Source organism: Mesoplodon mirus (genome assembly GCF_964341445.2).
Source record: "Mesoplodon mirus genome assembly, chromosome: 4".
Taxonomy (NCBI): Eukaryota; Metazoa; Chordata; class Mammalia; order Artiodactyla; family Ziphiidae; genus Mesoplodon; species Mesoplodon mirus.
In genome coordinates this window covers 72,336,033-72,357,196 of record NC_138979.1, presented here as the reverse complement: position 1 = coordinate 72,357,196, position 21,164 = coordinate 72,336,033, and the positions used below count along the sequence as shown (strand labels likewise).

The 21,164-nt window shown below is 41.0% G+C and overlaps 1 protein-coding gene across 1 annotated transcript in view; it reads right to left on the bottom strand.

Annotated features, from left to right (window-relative positions):
* Positions 1 to 4,913, bottom strand: part of GABRA5 (gamma-aminobutyric acid type A receptor subunit alpha5) — a 100,318-nt gene extending 95,405 nt beyond the window's left edge. Inside the window, exon 1 of the mRNA XM_082619005.1 lies at positions 4,756 to 4,913. Coding sequence (XP_082475131.1) covers positions 4,756 to 4,841 — 86 coding nt within the window. The 5' untranslated portion in view covers positions 4,842 to 4,913. The remainder of the gene's footprint in view (positions 1 to 4,755) is intronic.
* Positions 4,914 to 21,164: the final 16,251 nt, after the last annotated feature.

Sequence of the window (21,164 nt, the reverse complement as noted above, 5' to 3'; positions counted from 1 at the left end):
TAGAGCAGTGTTATTTGAGTTCTAGGTTAGGACATTTCAAAGTATAGATTTTCCCCCATTCTATCCCTTTACGTTGCACCTTAAATATCCAGACATCCTGGAAAAGGTCCTGCATGGAGGGTGCTAGCCCAGGCCCTGAGCCTGGAGATGGATCCTGACTTTTCCACTTTCCAATGATGAAACTTAGACATGTTTCTCTGTGTTCTATCGCCTGAACTCTTCTCACCTACAAAGTGAGGGTTTTGTGAAAATTAAACAGTACGTTTTTTTGAAAATGCATTCTGGAAATGAAGGAGAAATACTCATGTAAACACTGATAATTATTGTTGCTGCCACCATAGTTCTATGATAAGATTTTTCTACTTTTGATTCTAATATTTTCCTTTGAAATTTCACACCAATTAAAATATGCATGTTATGCAATTGCACCTTTGTAAAAAATCCAAAAGCCCACATTCTCCTTCTCCCCTTGAACCAAGCCAGTGACTCATCTTGGAGCTGATGGCCAGACAGGGCCGGCTGGGTCAACTCTGGCTGACTGTCCTTCTAAGCTCTGCCTGTTCACATGATAAACCTGCTAAGAGTTTCTTCTACAAAGTGTGTAATTTGGAAGTATTTTCTTTTGGTGCCTTAAAAAATATTGGCCGTTACTCTGTAGCAGGATCTTAGTCACCTACAATGTTTACTATATGTGAGATCTCTGGCCATCTCTGCAGCCTCCACTTAGACGACCCCTCACCTGTGTGTGTCCTAACTGCTTCACAGCACTTCTCTGTGTTTTTACAATTGTTACGATGGCTTTTTGTCCTGGGTCTTGTGAACCAGCAGCTACAGGCAGGAAGAACTTGCCATCTGGGGATTCACAAGAGAGAACTTGCCATTTAAAAAGACATTGTGACTACTTAAATGACTCAGAGAGAGTATACTTTCTGCTCTAGTTAAAAGAAGAGAACTGTCCTTGAGAAAGTGTATGAACAAGCCCTCTTCATGAAACCAAAGGTCCCGGTTAGCACACTTGTGTAGACAGATAAAGAAGAACCTTATCTGTTCCTGTTCTTAAGCTACTTCTACAAGAATCTGCCTATAATTGCCAATTATAAAATACTGTTTTCCAAAGTCTATTTGAATTGTAGCTCCCATGTGATAAAGTTCTAATGCATTTTTAATTTTCCAATAGATAAACCTCTAAAAAATGTTTAATACTATTAAATGAATGGAATCAGATTTTACCTTATCATTGAGTTGATAATCCTCAAATTTATCTTACAATTAACACTGGTCAATCAAGTCTGATAAAGTATGAGTTTTCAAATGATGATAAACTAATTCCAGATTAAATGTAATATTATGTATTTTGACATTACATTGATTCAGACATTGTTTCTGTGCTAGTTTTTTTTTTTTTACCATGTACATTTGATTACTGGTCTCATTAAAATAATCATAATGCCTCAAATGAAACCATGTCTCTAAACGTGACATTGCATAAGGCTGACAGGCAAATAGGCCTCTGTTCTGTTATACACTTGACTCATGCTCTGTTATATAACTTAAAACTAACAGAAGAATTACAAAGGCTACTGAAAATGAGCTACTTGTGGCTCTGATCAAATTTAGAAAATAAAAGGGAGAAGAAGGAGAAGAAATGAGACTCATATTTTCAAAGCAATTTCACATTATCTTATATAATCACCAAATACATTTTGCTTATCACATTTATAAATTTCCTGATTGCCAAATCCACATGCTTTTCACAAACACTGGGTATAACTTTGTACTGCACAAAAGCACACGTGTACTTGTCTCTTTCCTTCTGCTCCCTGACTCGTTTCCTGTCACCCTCCTAACCCTCCACCAATTGTCTGGTTTCCTTTACGTATTTACAGGCATCAGCATTTCTCTTGTCCCACAATGCTCAAATTAAGGCCTTACATGCTTCCCCGTTCACCTTTCTTTAGAACCAAATCACATAAACTCTTTCTTTGGGGGAAATAACAGAGCTTACCCAAACTCTTTTTTTCCTGTAATTTCAGAACAGAAAACTCTCTCTACTCCAATGCAGAGAATACCTTTCAAAATTATGTCCCCTTCCTCTATAGATCAGTCTGACTTAGACCTTCCCTGCAAACCACATGAAATCAGGAGGGGAGCCTCAGGACCACCAGGCAGGTTCACTCTGAGGAGGGCTGAGGACGGAACTCCAGCATGACCGGCTTGGCGAACTTCCCCAGTTAGCCATCCTTTACTCTTGCCTTCCCGACCATAAGACAGGGCTAATGATGCTTAGCTCATAAGGCTCCTCCTAGGGTTTATCTAAAACAGACCACATAACAAACAGGCACTCTATATTGCAATAGCTATTATTTTGTCAAGATTTTAAGCCAAATAAGTGTTCTGAAACTTTCTTTGCAATTTGACAAAATTATTCTTAAATTCATTTATAGTAATAAGCAAGTGAAAGGAGCCTTGTATAAGAAGGGAAATAAATAGGGACTTGTGCCCCCAGGTGTCAAGATGTCTTCTGTTGAAAACCACACCCTGCTGGGCTTCCTGCTTTGCTGCAGATCCTGGTGCTCAGAAGCAACTGGACATGTAGGACCAAGAGCTAAAAGTACTCAGGGGAGCTGACGTAAAATCCCACTTACAGGAAGATCTTCTAATAGAAATGATCTCAAATACTTAAAACAATTGTAAGCCAAATATGTTCACTGTAGGAAAATGCAAAAACAGCACAACCGGAAACAATGTAAACACCCCAAATTAGGGAAGTAGCCCATGATGAAGCGTTTATGCACTGTAATAATATTCATCCATTTTAAATCATACATTTCAAAGTTCTTAGTAACAAAGTATTGGCATGAAGAAAGCACAAAAACACAAAACTGAAGGCACAGTATGATCCCAACTGTATAAAGCTAGGCATAGAAACAAGGGGAAGAAAACACACCAAAATATGAAGAATGATTGATTCTGTGTGGTGGAATTAAGGATGTTTTTCTTTTTCACATACTATTCTGTGTCTCACACATTTTCTGCAGTCAGTAGGTATCGTTTTGGGATGGACTATTGACCTTATATCTAACAGATTCAAAACTTCTCCAACAGCTAATTCTCTAAGGAGATTGAGGGGTATTCTACCACTTGCTCTGTATTAGCTTCCAGAAACTAACAGATATATCTCTGTTTTGAAGATGACCTCAGAAAGCCATCAAATTAAATAAGAAATAAAGTATAGCTGCTTCTAACGGCTAAACTCGGTATGCACATTCCTTCATATTTCAGACTTTCATCCACCAGAGAGTACAATACCTTCGTGACTACAGAATGCAGATTCACAAAAATATATCTGACCAAAATCTTAGGAAAAAATACATGTTCTCAATCCTAGCCTATTTCTTACCTCTGAAATACTGCTAAATATATGCGTTATATATAGTAAGCAAATTAACTACCTTATGTATTAACTTGGAAATTTAAATATTGTGTATGATTTCACTTCTAAACACACTTCTCATGCAGAGATATGTAGGAACATCATGGTTAAATCCTATAAGGTTTAGCAGCAGGGAGAGCCCTTGAAAAGGAAGACATTCACTGAACAGATAAGAAAACCAAAGGCACAGGTAGGGAAATAACCACTCAAGACAAGCAGCAAGGCAAGAATAACAACTAATGCTCTTTCCCAAGGGAATACCCTGAATGGCTAAGAGGCACGTCCCACAGGCATGGTTAGTGTGCACATTCCTCACAGTGCTGAGGACTGGACTAGTCCCTGACGGAGCTGGTACACAGCCCCACTGCCGTCATGTACCAGCCACACACCTGGGGATGGTCACAAGCCTCTCTCTCTCTCTCTCTCTCTGTTTCCTCCTCTGTACACACCTGGGAATGTCAAAAGAACAGAAAATGTCCAGAGGACAAAGAGAGAAGGTCATGCTCTTGGAAGGGTCCTCCTTCCTGCCAGCTAGTAGGGATCTGTTGCAGATTCACCGTGCCCTGAAGATCCCTCCATGTTTCACACAAGTGCAACCTCCACAGTTGATTTTCACAGAAGGGGTGCTTGGTGACTTTTGTCCTAAAATTTAACTTCTTAATTATACTCCACCAACTTCAAGTGACAATCCTTTTGATCAGCCAGAACAGTTTGGGGAAGAAGAGGAAAGGAATTGATAACGCCAAATGCCTGGGTGTCCTGCAGATCTTCAGGCACATGTAGTTTCTGGTATCTACCTCTGCATTCAGATGGCCACAGTTCAAGGCCTATGCCTCAAGCCAGGACCACTGCAAGTCCTTGTCAGTGCTGCCTAGTGTGGGCCTGGCTTTAAAGGCAAATTCCTTTGCATAATGGCACCAAGGAGGGCAATCAGAATGGTGATCATTGCCTTGTCTAACAAGCAATAAATGTCCTTTAGGCAGGTCAACTTCTGAATCGTGCTTTAACCTGAGTGGGAGGAAACACAGCCAACTCTGAAACCATCTTCTTCCACTTTTGAAAACATAATGTGCCTCTTTTCTCTGACTCACTTCAGAGACCCACACTTGGAATAAAGGAATAAAGTGCCTTTATTCCAAGTGCCTTGCTCAGGAATAAAGTGTGGGGTAGGGCAAGGACTCTTTTATTTATTTACACCAAGTTCAAGGGTGTGGGACTGCAAAGGTGGCCAGCGAAGGTTTGCTAATACACTGCTCAGCAAAGTTTCTGAAAGGCACTTGTGCCCCGAAAATCGTAAAATCAAAGCATAGATGATAACTTACCCAAAGTGACTGGCTAAGTTCATGGAAATACAAAACAGAAGGAGGTTTTTGATCATGATAAAGCTAGAGAACATTCCATTGTCCATTCCCAATAAGAATAATAGCTGAAGCAGATGAATTTGGAAGAATAACTGTTCCTTTCTCAACCTTGATCTTGAAGCTGAAAGGGGGAAAAATATATAAACATGAATGTTTCTGTGACGCAGTTCCTGGAATCAAATCACACTGCTAACACATTCAGTTCAGAAGGAAAGGAGCCTGGCTGTCCTTGTGCAGCATGGCTCCACATCAGGAGTTATCTGTGTTCACTGGCCTTTTTATGGGGGCATAAAAAGAAATTACAGTAGGCTTAATTTTCACTTTTACTCAAGGTGCAGAATCATTCCCCTAATTTATTTTTTCCCATGCCGCAAATACTTTGTTTTATTTTTACCATGTTATCAAATGACCCATTAGTCCTATTATTAAATTCAATGCCTGAAGTTATCTAACTGTATTTTGCATCTGTCAAATCCACAAGTGGAATGCTTTTACCTTTCTGAAATATTTGCCACGCGTTCAAAGTCAGCAAGCTACTCCTTGTTCTTCAAGGTGCTGAGAGACAGTATATGGAAAGAGGGGGAAAAAGGCACATTTAAGAAACAGGTCTTCTACAAGATCACGATAATATAAGAACTGCTTATGAGGGAGGGTTGCCACTTTCTCAGCAATCTGCCCCCATGACTGAAGAACTTAAAAATCACTGCATTTGGGAAAGTCTCTTGGCTCTGGGCTCTGTGCTGGGCCTTAATTAATGCATTTGAAATCCAAGTAGCCACAATCCCTGGGCTCTGCAACTAACCTTAGCGAAAGCATATATTTCTCAATATGCGCATAACGCAAATAGATACACATCTTATAGGAGCACCGCGTGTTCAAAAGAAACATTTTCCCGAGGCGACCCCAGGCCAACTCCGGGAATGGGAAACACACAACAGGTACTTCCACCTCAGAATCCAAGGCCCTCGAGTCGAGAAAGACAGGGCGGGGGTCGCCTGGGCGCGTCCTGGGGCTTGTCGCCAAACCCGGGCCAGAGTCCCGGCGGCGAGCAGGCGGCGCTGCATGCGGGAAACCGGGGCGGCGCCTCCTGCTGCCCTCAGCCCGGAGCCGGGACCCCAAAGAGAGGCTGCGCTCCCACGGTCCCGGGACCGCCGCGGGGGCTCGCGGGAGCTGGTGGGCGCGTGGGCGGCACTGCGGAAGTAAGCCTCCGCCGGCTTGTGCCCACGGCCCGGCAGGGTCGGCCTCCTGCCCGGTCCGCAGCGGCGCGCCCAGCGCCAAACGCTCGCCGACCCTCCCCGGCTAGCTTCTGGCCCCAGCAGACCTGCCCGGCTCCTGCCCGGGGTCCGAGCTGAGCGTCCTGCCGGGCGGCGCTTTCTTTCTCGGAGAGAAGCGCGCGGTGCAGTGCCGGCTTGGTGTCCCCCGGCCTCGAGCAGCTCGCACGACCCGCCCGCGCCCCCCGCCGCCGAGCCGGCGCCCACCCTGCAGGAAGCTCCTGGACGCCGCGCGCCTCGAAGGCCTGGGGCCGATGGGGCCCTCCGGATAGGCGATCCCGCCCGTCGGCTCCAGTGACGGCGGCGGATGCCCCACGCCCCAATTCCTACCGGCGAGCCCGTGGGCACTGAGCCCTGGTGCCCCGTCCCGCGGGGCTGCGCCGCTCTGGACCCCCCTGAGCTCCCGCGCTGGCTATGCCTCCGCAGTCGCCGGGGGAAAGTTTGCGCTCCCGGCCGCCCGTGGCTCCCCGCCTGTCTCCACCTGCCTTCCCAAGACAGGCAGCCCCGAGGATAAGGGTGCGGACCGAGCCGGGGCCGCCCGTCCTGTCGCCCTCGCCCGCAGCTTCTTACCCCACTTCCCCGGTCCCGCGCGCCCGGGCTTACCCTGCGCGCCGGCCCGGGAAGGCAAGCCGTCGGTGAGGGTGCATCCTCCTCCTCCTCCGCCTGCTCTCAACCGGCTGGCAGGAGCGGAAGGCCAGTGCGGCGTCACCGCCCCATGCCGCCAGCGCGAACTTCCCCAGTCCTCCCGGGCCGAAAGGCTCCGGTGCCCCCCGCGCTCCCGCCGCCGCCCTGCGGCTCCGCTCCGCGACCGAGGCCGCGCTCTGCTCTGCTGCAGAGATCCGCCCCCCTCCGCCCCGCCGCGTCCCCAGTGCACTCGCGCGCTCGCTCTCACCTCGCCCGAGCGCCACATGTCGTCTCCGGCTTTGGGGAACGTTCCTCTGCAGAGGCGCTCCGGTAGAGGCCGCCAGACTCTCACCAAATGCGCCCTCGCCTCGGGCCGGCTCAGCGGAGGGGGAGGGCTCCGGGCCCGCGGCTGGGCCAGGTTTGGGATAGGCCACATTTTCGATGAAGTTTCTTGGTAGCCTGCGGGAGAATATCGATGCCTCCTGTAATAAGCAGCGGTCCCTCTTTTTCAGAGCTGAGATGGAAAGGGCGTGTCAGCAGGCAGCCGCCGGAGGCCGTTTCTCCGAGAGCTTTCCTGTTCCAGGGCCAGCCCTGAGCACCTTACTGGCCTGGCCTCAGTCTTCCTTAGTCCTCCACGCAGGCCTCTGTGTCCGCATCTGCTCCTCGCTTTAGAAAGAAGCTAGCTTGTGAGGCTACTTTTTTAAATCTGTAATTCATCGCCACGGGAAGGAAAGTCAGAGTAAAATTGGATTAATTAGAATTAAACACTTACCTAATTGCAGTATACATTTGGGCGTTTTAGGAAGTTCCCTTTCTTGACAAGAAGCCGCCTTGTCAGTAGCAAGGGGCCCTGGGGTCTGAAGAGAACGGGTCTGGGGCGCGGACACTGGTGCAGGGCACTGCCTCCTGCACCCACGCACATGTGAGATTTCACTATTGGGATCGTGTCTGTCTCTGCCGCAGTGTGCTCACTCCAAGAGGTGAGGCTGGCACTAATGACGCCTGGGCGGAATAGGGGTGCAAAAGCAAGCACAGTCCTGGTTTTAAGATGGCAGCATCTGGTTTCCTCAGGAGGCAGCTGCCTTTTGGCTATGAGAACACCCAGGGGGAGATGTTCAAGATTTAAAGTAAAACCAGCAAGAGCATGATGGGCAGTGTACTATTATTTCCACATCTTTTGTGACACTGAGTTATTTACAATCACTTTTAACAGAATAATTGTGAGAAAGGCAAATTTCTAACTTTCCCCCAGAAAATATCTTTAATCTTTCAGTGTGTGAAGTCACTCTGTTCTTCAGTTATGTTTAATGCCATGTATTCCAAATCTAAGCTAACTGCTAGCACTTTTGCACTTTCCAAAAATTCTAAGATTTTCCAAAAATAACAACTTGTAAATATATTTAAGGAACAGGACATAAAAATACATAAATGTTGCAAATATAAGGAAGTGTTATTCTGAATATACAGTTAGTCACAGTATTAAATAACTGAGATTCTAGTGGTTCTGTATGAAATATAAATTAGGTAAGATGCTCATTTGAAAAGCTTTTCTGATTCTAAAATGAATAAATTGAACACAGGCATTTCTTTATTTTATAATTTCTCAAAAGTCATATCACTAAGATAAAGTTCACTGACAGTCAAAATCATTAAATTAAAAACAATCAGAATCAATATAATTTACCCTACTAAGTGTTAGAATTCTAGGTTTGGAGATACCAGTGACAGCTACTCTTCCCAGGATAAAGCAAATCAAAGAGTTCAAATAATTAGTGAATTTAAAGCTTTAGAGATTACCAAATTCATTCAGTAATTTTTGCAAAAAAAAAAAAAAAAAAAAAAAGTAGATAAACCAGGGACTATTTTGGATTAGTGAGAGTTACAGATACTAATTTTTAACAATATTATTTTAATCAATGAAATCAACTCTAGGACAATTTATGTTCTTTTGATGAATTATTTTTAAAATTTCCATGTTTTTCCTATTAGTTTAATTTCAGTGCATATTATTGAACATATGGAAACTATGTTTACTAAGAGCTAATCTTTAAAATTGTATTTAAGCATGTGGCTTAAATATTTACCTTCTCCTTGAGATGAAATAGTAACCCAGTCTCTCCATATTTATGAACATATAACAGAGCCTTAGGTCAGATGGACCTGAAAGGATAGTGAAATAATAAGGCATATCATAACCTTATAGAAATTCACATTTTAGAAGAATATATATTACCGTTTCATAATGTTTGTTTTAATATGAAATTCAATGTTTGCCCTGAAAAATAATGGTCTATCGGCTGAATTCCCATTTGTTCCTTTAGCATTTTCCCTTGTATTGAATGAAAGAAAGCAAAGTAGTTATAGTTCTGGAAAGCAGTAGAGGGCACCACAGTTCCACATAACCTTAAGGTTGGACCAGTCTCCATAATAGTTTCCAGTGTGAGAGCCTAAAATAGCTGAACTTGGGGAAGCTGGGAGATGGGTGGACACTTTCTACCCCATCCAGAGCAGAAACAACACAGGGAGGCTGTGTTTGTCAGGGTAGGTGGAGCAGAGATGGCTAAATGAGAAAACAGTGTCTCCATGAAGAAGAAGAGCTTGGTGAGAAGTTGAATGGAGGGTGTTCTAAGCTGAGTCCACCTGTGTAAACTAAGGCATGTTCATGGAACTGTATGTAATTTTGTGTTTAGGAAAATTCAAGTACAGGGTAAAGATAGCAACAGGTAAGATGCGACAGGTGCCAGAAGACAAGAAATATGGCGCCAAGCAGTTAACTTTCTTCTGCAAGCAAGAAGGAGTCATTGAATAGTTTTGTTGGTGGGGGAGGTACATGTTCCAGAGCAGATTCCCTGTAGCAGCTGTATACAGAAAAAGTGTTGAGAAGAGGCAAACGTAGGCTAAAAGCATGAATGAATATCGCAGGACCAGCCTTTGGTGGATGGGAGTTTAATAAATGTTTGAGTCTTTTCATTAATGAAATCATAACTTCATTGATTCACATGTACTCAAAGTGGATTTATTAGTGCTTTGCCCGAACAGAAACAAGAGGGTCTTGGTTGTTAAGGAAACAGAAACGTCAGTTCTGACTGGAAGAAGAAGCAAGATTCCTAGGAAAAGGTGGCAGTTGATTTGGACTCTGAAAAAGAATTTGTACAGAAGATATCAGAAAAGGTAAAAGAAAGGGCAGGAACAAAGGTAGGAAAGAACAGGACACATGAAGTGATAAAAGCTCAATTCACAGAACCACCCACTAATTTTGGAGTCTCCTGGAGAGGCAGGAGGCAACTGCAGCTCTCTCTGGGGACATAGACACTGGTGGCAGCTATTTTGGGGAGCTGCTCTACCATGTGGGCACTGATGCAGGCAAGTGCCATTTGGAAGCCTCCCTTTAGCTTTTTACCCTTGAAACACTGCCCTGCCCCCACCCACCAGCCTGTAGGCACCAGTACTGGGAAGCCTCAGGCCCAGCAATTAGCTGGGTGGGGATACAGCCCCACCCACCAATTACAGGCTGTCTTAACATCCACTAAGCCCCCAGCCATTCCTGGACATGACCTTGTCCACCAGAAGGCCCAGGACACTGCTCCACACACCAGTGTGTAGGCATCAGAACTGGGACCCCCAGGGCTCTACAGCCAGAAACCTTGAGACCTAGCTTCACCTACCAGGGGACAAGCACTAGCCACAGAGCCCCCTGAGCCCCACCAACCCACTAGCAGGCAGAAAGCAGTTCTGAGATCACAAGAGCCCTACCCCTGGCTTGTCAGGGCCTAGCAATACACCAGGAAGCTAGCGCCAGCCCCAAAGCTCATTGGGCCCCAGTCCTGCCAACCATCAGGCCAACACAGGCCAACACCTTGGACCCCTCAATCAGCCACCCCAGGATCTGGCCACTCTTACCAGAGATCTGACACAAGCTTTGGGACAATGCATACCCCACAGCTGGCCCCACCCACAAGAAGTCTAATGCAGCTCTGGAACCCCTGGACCCTGAAGTCAGAGACTCCAGTACTGTGTTCTGTCTGCCAATGAGCCAGCATAGCCCCAGGACCCAGCTTCACACACTGGTCGGTGGACACTAACCCCAGGATCTCCTGGCCCCTGAACCTACATACCAGTGGTTGGACACCAGCCCCAAGACAACTGCAGCCCTGCCCCCTGTCTTGTCAGGACACAGCCAACACATCAGCAGGCCTGTAACAGCCCCAGGACCCACTGGGCCATAGCCCCACTCACCAGCAGTTCAGCACCAGCTTTGGGACACCCCAGAACCCACAGCCAGCCATGTCAAGAACTGGCCACACCCACCAGCAGGATGACACTAGATCCAGGAACCCCAGCCCTGCAACCACCCACCTCAGAACATGGCTCTGCCCACAGCTGAGCCAGTGCCAGCCCCAGAACCCCCAGGGTTCCACAGACAGCCACCCCATGACACAGACTCACCAACCAGAAGCTGGCAGGCTCTGCACAAGGCAGGGCCTGGCAACCAACTGGACTTAGGGCCAGCCATGCTTACCAAACTACCCACAGTTGTCAGCCTGCCACAACAGAAGGACCCACACAACCCTCATAGGGGACAACCCTAGAGCATATAACACTGGTAATCAGAGGGGAGTGTGTTGCTGGGACGCATAGGATGTCTCCTACAAAAAACTATTTATCAAAGGTCAGGAAACATAACCAACCTACAAGAGACGTAAAAATAAAAACATCAAATTAGGCAAAATGAGGCAACAGAGGAATATGTTTCAAATGAAGGAACAAGATAAAACCCTAGAAATAAGTGAAGTGGAGAGAGGCAGTCTACCTAATGAAATGTTCAAGATAATGATTGTAAAGATGATCAAAGAGCTTAGAGAAGAATGGATGAACAGAGTGAGAAAGTGTAAATCACTGAAACTGAACAGAAAAAAGAAAAAAAAAGAAATGAGGACAGTTTAAGAGACTTCTGAGAAAACATGAAGTATACTAATATTCACATTATAGGGGTCCCAGAAGGAGAAGAGAGAGAGAAAGAGGCAGAGAACATATATGAAGGCATAACATCTGAAAGCTTCCCTAACTTGGGAAAAGAAAGAGACGTCCAAGTCCAGGAAACAGAGAGAGTCCCAAACAGGATCAACCCAAAGAGGAAAACACTAAGACACATTGTAATTCAAATGGCAAAAATGACAGATAAAGAGAGAATATTAAAAGCAGCAAGGGAAAAGCAACAGGTTACATACAAGGGTTACATAAGGCTATCAGCTGGCTTTTCAGCAGAAACTCTGCAGGCCAGAAGGAATAGCACGACCTATTTCAAATGATAAAAGGGAAAAACCTACAACCAAGAATACTCTACTTGGCAAGTCTTTCATTCAGATTTAATGGAAAAATTGAAAGTTTTACAAAGAAGCAAAAACTAAAAGAGTTCCACACCATCAATCCAAATTTATAAGAAATGTTAAAGGGACTTCTCTAAGCAAAAAAAAGTCACAACTAAAAACATGAAAGTTACAAAAGTAAAAAGTTCATTGGTAAAGGCAAATATACAGTAAAGGTAGTAAATCAGCCTTGTACAAAACTAATAGGAAGGTTAAAAGACAAAAGTAGTAAAATCAGTTATATCTGCATAAGTAGTTAAGGGATACACAAAATAAAAGAGTATAAAATATAAAGTCAAAAACAGTAATTCTTGGGGGCTAGAAAGTAAAAAGCCGAGGTTGTTTAAAAGTGTTTGAAATTAAGAAATCAGCAATTTTAAATAGTCATATATATATATATATATGTATAAACCTCAAAGGTAAGCACAAACCAAAAACCCATAATAGATACACACAAAAAAACAGAAAGGAATCCAAACACAACACTAAAGATAGCCATCAAATTACAAGGGAAAAGAATATAAGAATAAGAAAGGAACAAAAAAGAACTAAAAAAACAAAAACCCAAACAATTAACAAAATGGCAATAAGTACACACCTATCAAAAATTACTTTCAATGTAAATGGATTAAATGGTCCAATCAAAAGACATAGGGTGGCTGAATGGACACAAAAACAAGACCATTATATCAGCTGCCTACAAAAGACTCACTTCAGGTCTAAAGACACACACAGACTGAAAGTGAGGGGATGGAAAAGGGTATCCCATGCAAATGGAAATCAAAAGAAAGGCAGGGTAGCAATATTTCAATCAGACAAAATAAACCTTAAAGCAAAGACAGTAAAAAGAGATAAGTAGGACATTACATAATGATCAAAGAATCAATACAAGAAGAAGATATAACAATTGTAAATTTATATGCACCCAGCATAGTAGCACCTAAGTACATACAGCAAATATTAACAGACATAAAGGGAAAAATTGAGAGTAACACAATAATAGTGAGGGACTTTTCCACCTCACTCCATCAATGGGCACATCATCCAGACATAAAATCAGTAAGAAAACACTGGCTTTAAATAACACATCAGAGCAAATGGACTTAAAAAATATACAGAGAGCATTCTAATCCCAAATAGCAGAGCACACATAGTTTTCAAGTGCACATGGAATATTCTCCAGGATAGATCACATGCTAGGCCACAAAGCAAGCCTTGGTAAATTTAAAAAAAATTAAAATCATATCAAGCAGCTTTTCTGATCACAACGCTATGAGACTAGAAAAGAACCACAAGAAAGAAAACTGGAAAAAAACACAAATGCATGGAGGCTAAATAATATGCTACTGAACAACCAATAGATCAAAGAAAATATTTTAAAATACCCAGAGAAAACTGAAAAGGAAAACACAGCAATCCAACATTTATGGACACAGCAAAAGCAGTCCTAAGAGGGAAGGTTATAGTGATACAACCTTACCTCAGGAAATAAGAAAAATCTCAAACAACCTAACCTTACACCTAAAGGAATTAGAAAAAAGCAAACAAAATCCAAAGTTGATAGAAGGAAAGAAATCATAAAGATCTGGGCAGAAATAAATGAAATAGAGACTTAAAAACACAGAAAGACCAATGAAAGTAGAGCTGGTTCTTTCAAAAGATAAATAAAATCAATAAACCTTTAGGCATACTAATCAAGCATAAAAGAGACATGGCCCAAATCAATAAATTCAGAAATAAAAAAGGAGAAGTTACAACCAACACAACTGAAATAAAAGAATCATAAGAGATTACCACAAACAGCTATACACCAATAAAATTGACAACCTAGAAGAAATAGGCAAATACCTGACTGAAGACTGAATCAGGAAGAAATAGAAAGTATGAACAGTATGAACAATTACTGGTAATGAAATTGAATCAGTAATTAAAAACTCCTAATTAAAAACAAACCCAAGTCCAGGACCAGATGGCTTCACAGCTGAATTCTACCAAGCAAGGAAGAGTTAACACCTATCCTTCTCAAACCATTCCAAAAAGCTGCAGATGAAGGAACACTTCCAAACTCATTCTATGAGGCCAGCATCACTCTGATATAAACCAGGCAAAAATATCACAAAAAAAGAAAATTACAGGCCTCTATCACGAATGAACATAGATTCCAGATGCTCAACAAAATATTAGCAATCTAAATCCAACAATATATTAAAAGGATTATACACTATGATGATGTGGGATTTATCCTAGAGATGTAAGGATTTTTCAATATCTGCAAATCCATCAGTGTGATTCACCACATTAGCAAATTAAAGAATAAAAATCATATGATCACCTCAATAGATGCAGAAAAAGTTTTGACAAAATTCAACATCCAATTATTTATTCATTTTTTAAAAATTATTTTTTAATTGAAGTATAGTTGATTTACAATGTTGTGTTAATTTCTGCTGTACAGCAAAGTGATCCAGTTATGCATATACATACATTCTTTTTTATACTCTTTTCCATTATGATTTATCATAGGATATTGAATATAATTCCCTGTGCTATACAGTAGGACCCTGTAATTTATCCATTCTATATATAAGATTTTGAATCTGCTAACCCCAAGCTCCCACTCCATCCCTCCCCCACTCCCCATCCCCTTGGCAACCACAAGTCTGTTCTTTATGTCTGTGAGTCTTTTCTGTTTCATGGATAGGCTCATTTGTGTCATATTTTAGATTCCAAATATGTGCTATTATATATTTGTCTTTTTCCAACTTACTTCACTTAGTGTGATAATATCTAAGTCCATCCATGTTGCTGCAAATGGCATTATTTCATTCTTTTAATGACTGAGTAGTATTCAGTGTGTGTGTGCGTGCGTGTATGTGTGTGTGTGTGTGTGTGTGTGTATACCGCATCTTCTTTATCTGTCAATGAACAGGTTGTTTCCATGTCTTGGCTATTGTGAATAGTGCTGCTATGAACATAAGGGTTTATGTATCTTTTTGAATTATAGTTTTGTCCGGATATATGCCCAGGAGTGGGATTGCTGGATCATATGGCAACTCTATTTTTAGTTTTCTGAGGAGCCTCCATACTGTTTTCTGTAGTGGTTGCACCAACTTACATTCCCAAGAACAGTGTAGGAGGATTCCCTTTTGTCCACACCCTCTTCAGCATTTGTTATTTGTAGGCTTTTTAATGCTGGCCATTCCTACCAGTGTGAGGTGGTACCTCACTGTTGTTTGATTTGCATTTCTCTAATAATTAGTGATGTTGGTAGCTTTTCATGTACCTATTCATCATCTGTATCAACATCCATTTATGATAAAAAAAAAAACTCTCAACGAAGTGGGTATAGAGGGAACATACCTCAACAAAATAAAGGCCATATAATGTAGGCCCCCAGCTAGCATGATACTCAACAGTGAAAAGCTGAAAGCATATCCTCTAAGATCAGGAACAAGACAAGGATGCCCACTCTCACCACTTTTATTCAACATAGTACTGGAAGTCCTAGGTCCTAGGTACAGCAATCATACAAGAAAAAGGAATAAAAGGGATCCAGATTGGAAAGGAAGAAGTAAAACTGTCACTGTTTGCACGTGGCATGATACTACACATAGAAAATCCTCATGATGCCACCAAAAAACTATTAGAGCTCATCAATGAACTGGATAAAGTTGCAGGATATGAAATTAATACACAGAATGTTCATCTCAGCATTAGTTACAATAGCCAAGATATGGAAACAACCTAAATACCCAAGAGATGAATGGATAGGGCTTCCCTGGTGGCGCAGTGGTTGAGAGTCTGCCTGCCGATGCAGGGGACACGGGTTCATGCCCTGGTCTGGGAAGATCCCACATGCCGCGGAGTGGCTGGGCCCGTGAGCCATGGCCACTAAGCCTACGCATCCGGAGCCTGTGCTCCGCAACGGGAGAGGCCACAACAGTGAGAGGCCCACGTACCGTAAAAAAACCCAAAAAACAGAAAACAAACAAAAAACAAACAAAAAACAAAGAGATGAATGGATAAAGAAGATGTGGATTATATGTACAGTAGAATATTACTCAGCCATAAAAAAGAAGGAAATTACACAATTTGTAACAACATAGATGGACCTGGAGGGTATTATGCTTAGTGAAATAAATCAGACAGAGAAAGTCAAATACTGCATGTTATCTCTTATATGTGGAATCTGAAAAATAAAACAAAAGAATGAATGTAACAAAACAGAAAACAGATGTATAGAGAATGAATTAGTGGTTATCAGTGGGAGAGGGAAGAAGGAGGGGCATGATAGGGGATTAAGAAGTACAAACTACTATGTATAAAATAAGCTACAAGAACATATTGTACAGCATGGGGAATATAGATAATACTTTATAATAACTTTTAATGGAGTAATAATCTATAAAAATTTTGAATCACTATGTTGTATACCTGAAAGTAATATAATACTGTAAATGAACTATACCTCAATTTTAAAAAACAGGGCACTGGACATGTGTAGAAGCTGTCCTCTGGGATATACTGGTGTTCTGGAGCACGGTGGAGGGAGAGGGTGAAGATGGCTCTCACTAGTTAGAGTGAGGCAGAGGAAGAGTGCAAAGATTGTACCTGCTGAATAAAGGAAAAGAAAAAAAAAGAAAATTTAAAAAAGAAGAAGGAAGAAGGGAAATAAAATGAAAAAAAAAAAACGGTGCCCACTGATTTTAGCAGAGGGAGAGCAGGAAGATGGCACCTGCCAGCTTCCAACCCAGGGGAGTATCTGAGCAAGTCCCTGCCCCTCAGACCAACGCTTTAAAATTAGGAAGTGAGTCTCTTTCACATAAAGTCTGGGAGCTTTTCAAGGGCTGCTTCTGCACTGGGCCCTGGGCTCAATTTGCCACAACCCTGCAGATCTCATGGGCACGAACCATGTTGGTCTTCAAAGACAGGTGTTTTGGGGGGGCACTTCTCTCAGTTGTGTGACTTAGGAGCTGGGGTGCCTGTTGTAGGGTACAAACCCTTGGCTCCTCAGGGAGAAGCATCAGATTTTGAGTTCCCTCCTGATTATGGGCTGCATTGCTGTGGGTGAGCTTTATGGTGAGATTGTGTCTCAGCCTTTCCCACTTACTTTGATGTGATTTCCCTCTTGTTTGCCTGATGTGAAGGGATAGCTCTGCCTATTTTTAGGAGTTTTTTCAGAAGAAATTGTTCCATATTTAGCTGTAGGTTCTGTGTCTCCATGGAAGGAAGTGAGTTCAGGACATTCTCATATCACCATCTTGAACCAGAACCCCCAATGGTAATATAAATAATAGGGTATCAACACAAGGAGAGGAAACAAATACGAACAGAGGTATACAACCTCCTGGAATATGACAAAGAGGTACTGTGGTGTAGTGGAGAAAGGGTGGTCTTTTAAAATGAATGGTGCTAGTTCAATTTGACATTCATATTGAAAGAAACTTGCTCCCAACTTCACACCACTCAAAAATCAATTCCACACAAATCGTACATGAAAAGGCACAAAGAAAAAGACTGATAGATTAAACTATATTAAAATTTTGTTTATCGGAAACCAAAGAGTGGGAAAAATATTTGCAAAAATTTTAACTATCAAAGGCCTTATGTTAAAAAATATAAAATATCTTAAAAATCAATAGGAAAAAATCAGCAACATTTTTAAACAGGTGTTTCACCATAGATGGAAACCAAATGGGCAGTAAAGTTTTGATAAATTCTTTGTGGCACTTGTCATCAGGGAAATAAACATGAAACCACCATGAGAGACCACTCTATAGCGTGAGAATGGCTTAAATTGAAAAGACTGGCAATTTCAAGCATTGCTAAGGATGTGAATCAATTGGAACTCTTATATATTTATTGGAGTGTAAGTTAATGTAACTGCTTTGGGAAACTGCTTGATATTATCTACTAAAATTGAAGATCCATATACTCTATGACCCAATACTTTCAATACTAGGTACATACTAAGTAAAAATGGGTGCACTTGTGCCCCAAAAGACAGGCACAAGTATATTCCTAACAGCATTATTCATAATAGACAAAATCTGGTGACAAATATCCATCCATAATAGGTCAAATATATAAATTATGGTATATTCATATCATCAAATACCATACAGTAATGAAAAGTAATGAATGATCCCTCCATGTAACAGCATGCAAAAATCTCCTAAACAAATGCCAGGCACAAAACTGTATTTACTGTGTGAAGCCATTTTTTTAAAAGTTCAAAAACAGGCAAAAGTAACACACAATTTTAGAAGTGACCATAGTGGCTTATTCCTAGAAATAAAATGCATATTTTGTGAATTTGTCATGTTGCATAATAAATTGAGGTAGCATTTCTATTATACCTAGTCTGAAAAAGTCATTTAGAATGAGGCACTAGGGAGAGCACTCAATTTGCAGAGAAAAATTTAGGTTTTGGTATAGACTTTTCTTCCATAATTAACCTCAGAAACTTGAACCTATTACTTACTTTCTCTATATTTTCACTACCTCCTCTGTAAAAATGAAAGGCATACCTGTTCTACAGTTTGCCAGAGGATCAAATGCAATGTTATATATGACACATATAAAGCAAAATATAAATGTGAAGACATTACTATGAAACTCAGAGCACTCATTTATATTCATAGATTATTATATTCATAGATTCATATTCATAGATTATTTATCTTAGATTATTTAGTGATTTTCATAGCTAAAACTTTGGAGTTTTAGTATTCAAAATGATGAAATACATTTGATTGATATAGAATATGGGTCATCAAGAGTGTCTTCTGTTCATGCATAATTTTGCATGTTGTCCAATCACCAAAAAGTCACAGTCATGTTTAACAAGGAAAGAGCAGCCCCAGCATGGACCCTCTTTGAAGGGCTCTGAACATCTGGGTTCTTCTGCTGTAACCCTAAAGACTTGCTCTCATGTGTCCAACATGTCACAATTCTATCACCGTCCATGGGCTACACCACTTATGCTAATTTAAATCAGGGACAAGGAAGGAAAAAAACCCTATATTTTTATTTTTCACAGAAACCAACATTTTATTTGGAGTTATTCTCAGTTGTAAAATGTCAATTCTGTCAAGGAATCATCCAGGAGTTAGTAGTAATATTTTGAATCTGACTAGAGCTCATTCTCCACCTATATATAGTATAACTACAATTCTGAACCCTCAATATAAATGCCACAAAAATGACTAAATGGGTTATAAAATGTTTATCTTAGGAATGAAAATACATATTTTATTTAATGACTACTTCTGTAAAATTTATACTACTTCCTGTCTGATAAATATTTAAATAAATATAAACAAATGTTTAAATGAATATATTTATTTGATAAATATTTAAATAAAATTTAAAATAAATATTTAAATAATTTTTTTTTAATCTGGGAGAAATTTGCAAATTCTCAAACACCTTATAGATATTCAAGAAATACTAAAAATAGGAGAAAATAAAGGACTTAGGAAAGTTTAGATCAGATCCAAAGCAGCAGCTTGGTTTTCTATGTGTGTTTTTAGTATATATTTGCAAACTTCTTTCTCAGAAGTTTGCATCTTTTAAAATGTAAATAAAAGATGCCTGTATTGATCTGTTTACGTTACTCATCTATTTAAAGGAGAAGCATTCTTGGCTTTCAAATACTCATTTGTTGGAATTGGACAAACACGTAGAATAAGGTCAATTAAGAATTATGATGAAAGTGATGCACAGTATATAGATGAAATCTTACTTCTGGAGTAAAGATGATCAATATTAAGTGAGAATTTGTATGAGAATTTGGAGCCTACCTCAATATTTTTGGTGGAACAGAGAAGGTATAAAAATAAATAAATGCAACAAAGGCATAAAGCCCACAATGAAATAAAGCACCCATGAATTTTACATAGTTTCTCACTAGAAACATGTTTAAGTGGTCAGAATAAGGCAGGCGTCTCTAAGTAAAACTTCTTATAGATCACCTTACTGTATTATTTTATTATATCTCTTTATGGAAGTAAGCTGATGCTGGATCTCAAAGTCTACTAGCAGGGGTATTTGTAAATTCTTCCATTCCTCCCAAAATTCTACATAAGCTCACTGATGTAAAGCTTCATTTAAAAAATAATGTTATTTGTAATATTTGTAAACTCTTAATTTTTCAAACACTACACATATGTGGGCAACAGCTCGTTCCTTGGCAAGCACAAGAGGACAAGATTCACGTGACAAAGAGTGGTTGCATCCATGCTCTAACTCATGGCTCTTTTTGCTTGGAGAGTCTATTCTTTGATGTTCCTTCAAAAAACCAGCCATTTGTTTACTTCTTATTGGAAATAATTATACATATCTATAATCATGTAGAAGTCATGAATTACTCTGCTAGAATTGTAGTGATTTCCACAAAATTGTACATGTGTGGGTTTTAATAGCAAGTGTTTTAAATGTGCATTTGCTGGTCAGTCCCCTGCTGAACTGCAGGACATCACCAACCCCATGATGTAAATGAAGTATAGTTCTGAAATTAAGGTCCGTTTAGTATAAGGAACAGATTTGGAGGAATGAACACAACAATATACCAATTTCATTCTTCTCTTAGCACTTGATTAAGCTTCCAGTTACTAATTCATTTTCTCTTGGGGGACTTTCATGTACTCTCCTCCATTAATGAGAATAGTAATACCTTTTGATTAAAAAAAGATGGTGTACAAGGAATTAGCTGAGAGGAATGTCTACATTAAGTCATCAAATTACTTTCTGAGACATTCTCTGAGGAGTAAAAAGTTATAATGTGCAAATAAAAATAATACAGTTCGGGAGAAAGCAGGCTGCCACCCACATTTCCATGGGCTACTACTGCCCTGAGTCAAAACAGTGTCCTTGGATCAGTCCCCAAGTCTTTCCTTGGCTCTGGCTCTGACCACAAGCACTGGTGCCCATATCTGGGGCATAATTGGTACGATTATTTTTCAACCATGAGTCTTTACAATTCTAAGACCATCTACCTCCTTAGATCCTTTGTTTTTGGGGGCAAAGGAGGAGAAACAGCAACAATGTCATGTAGGAAGAGGCAGTGGAGGACTGAGGGCCTTTCTCCACTTTATGTCATCCGAAA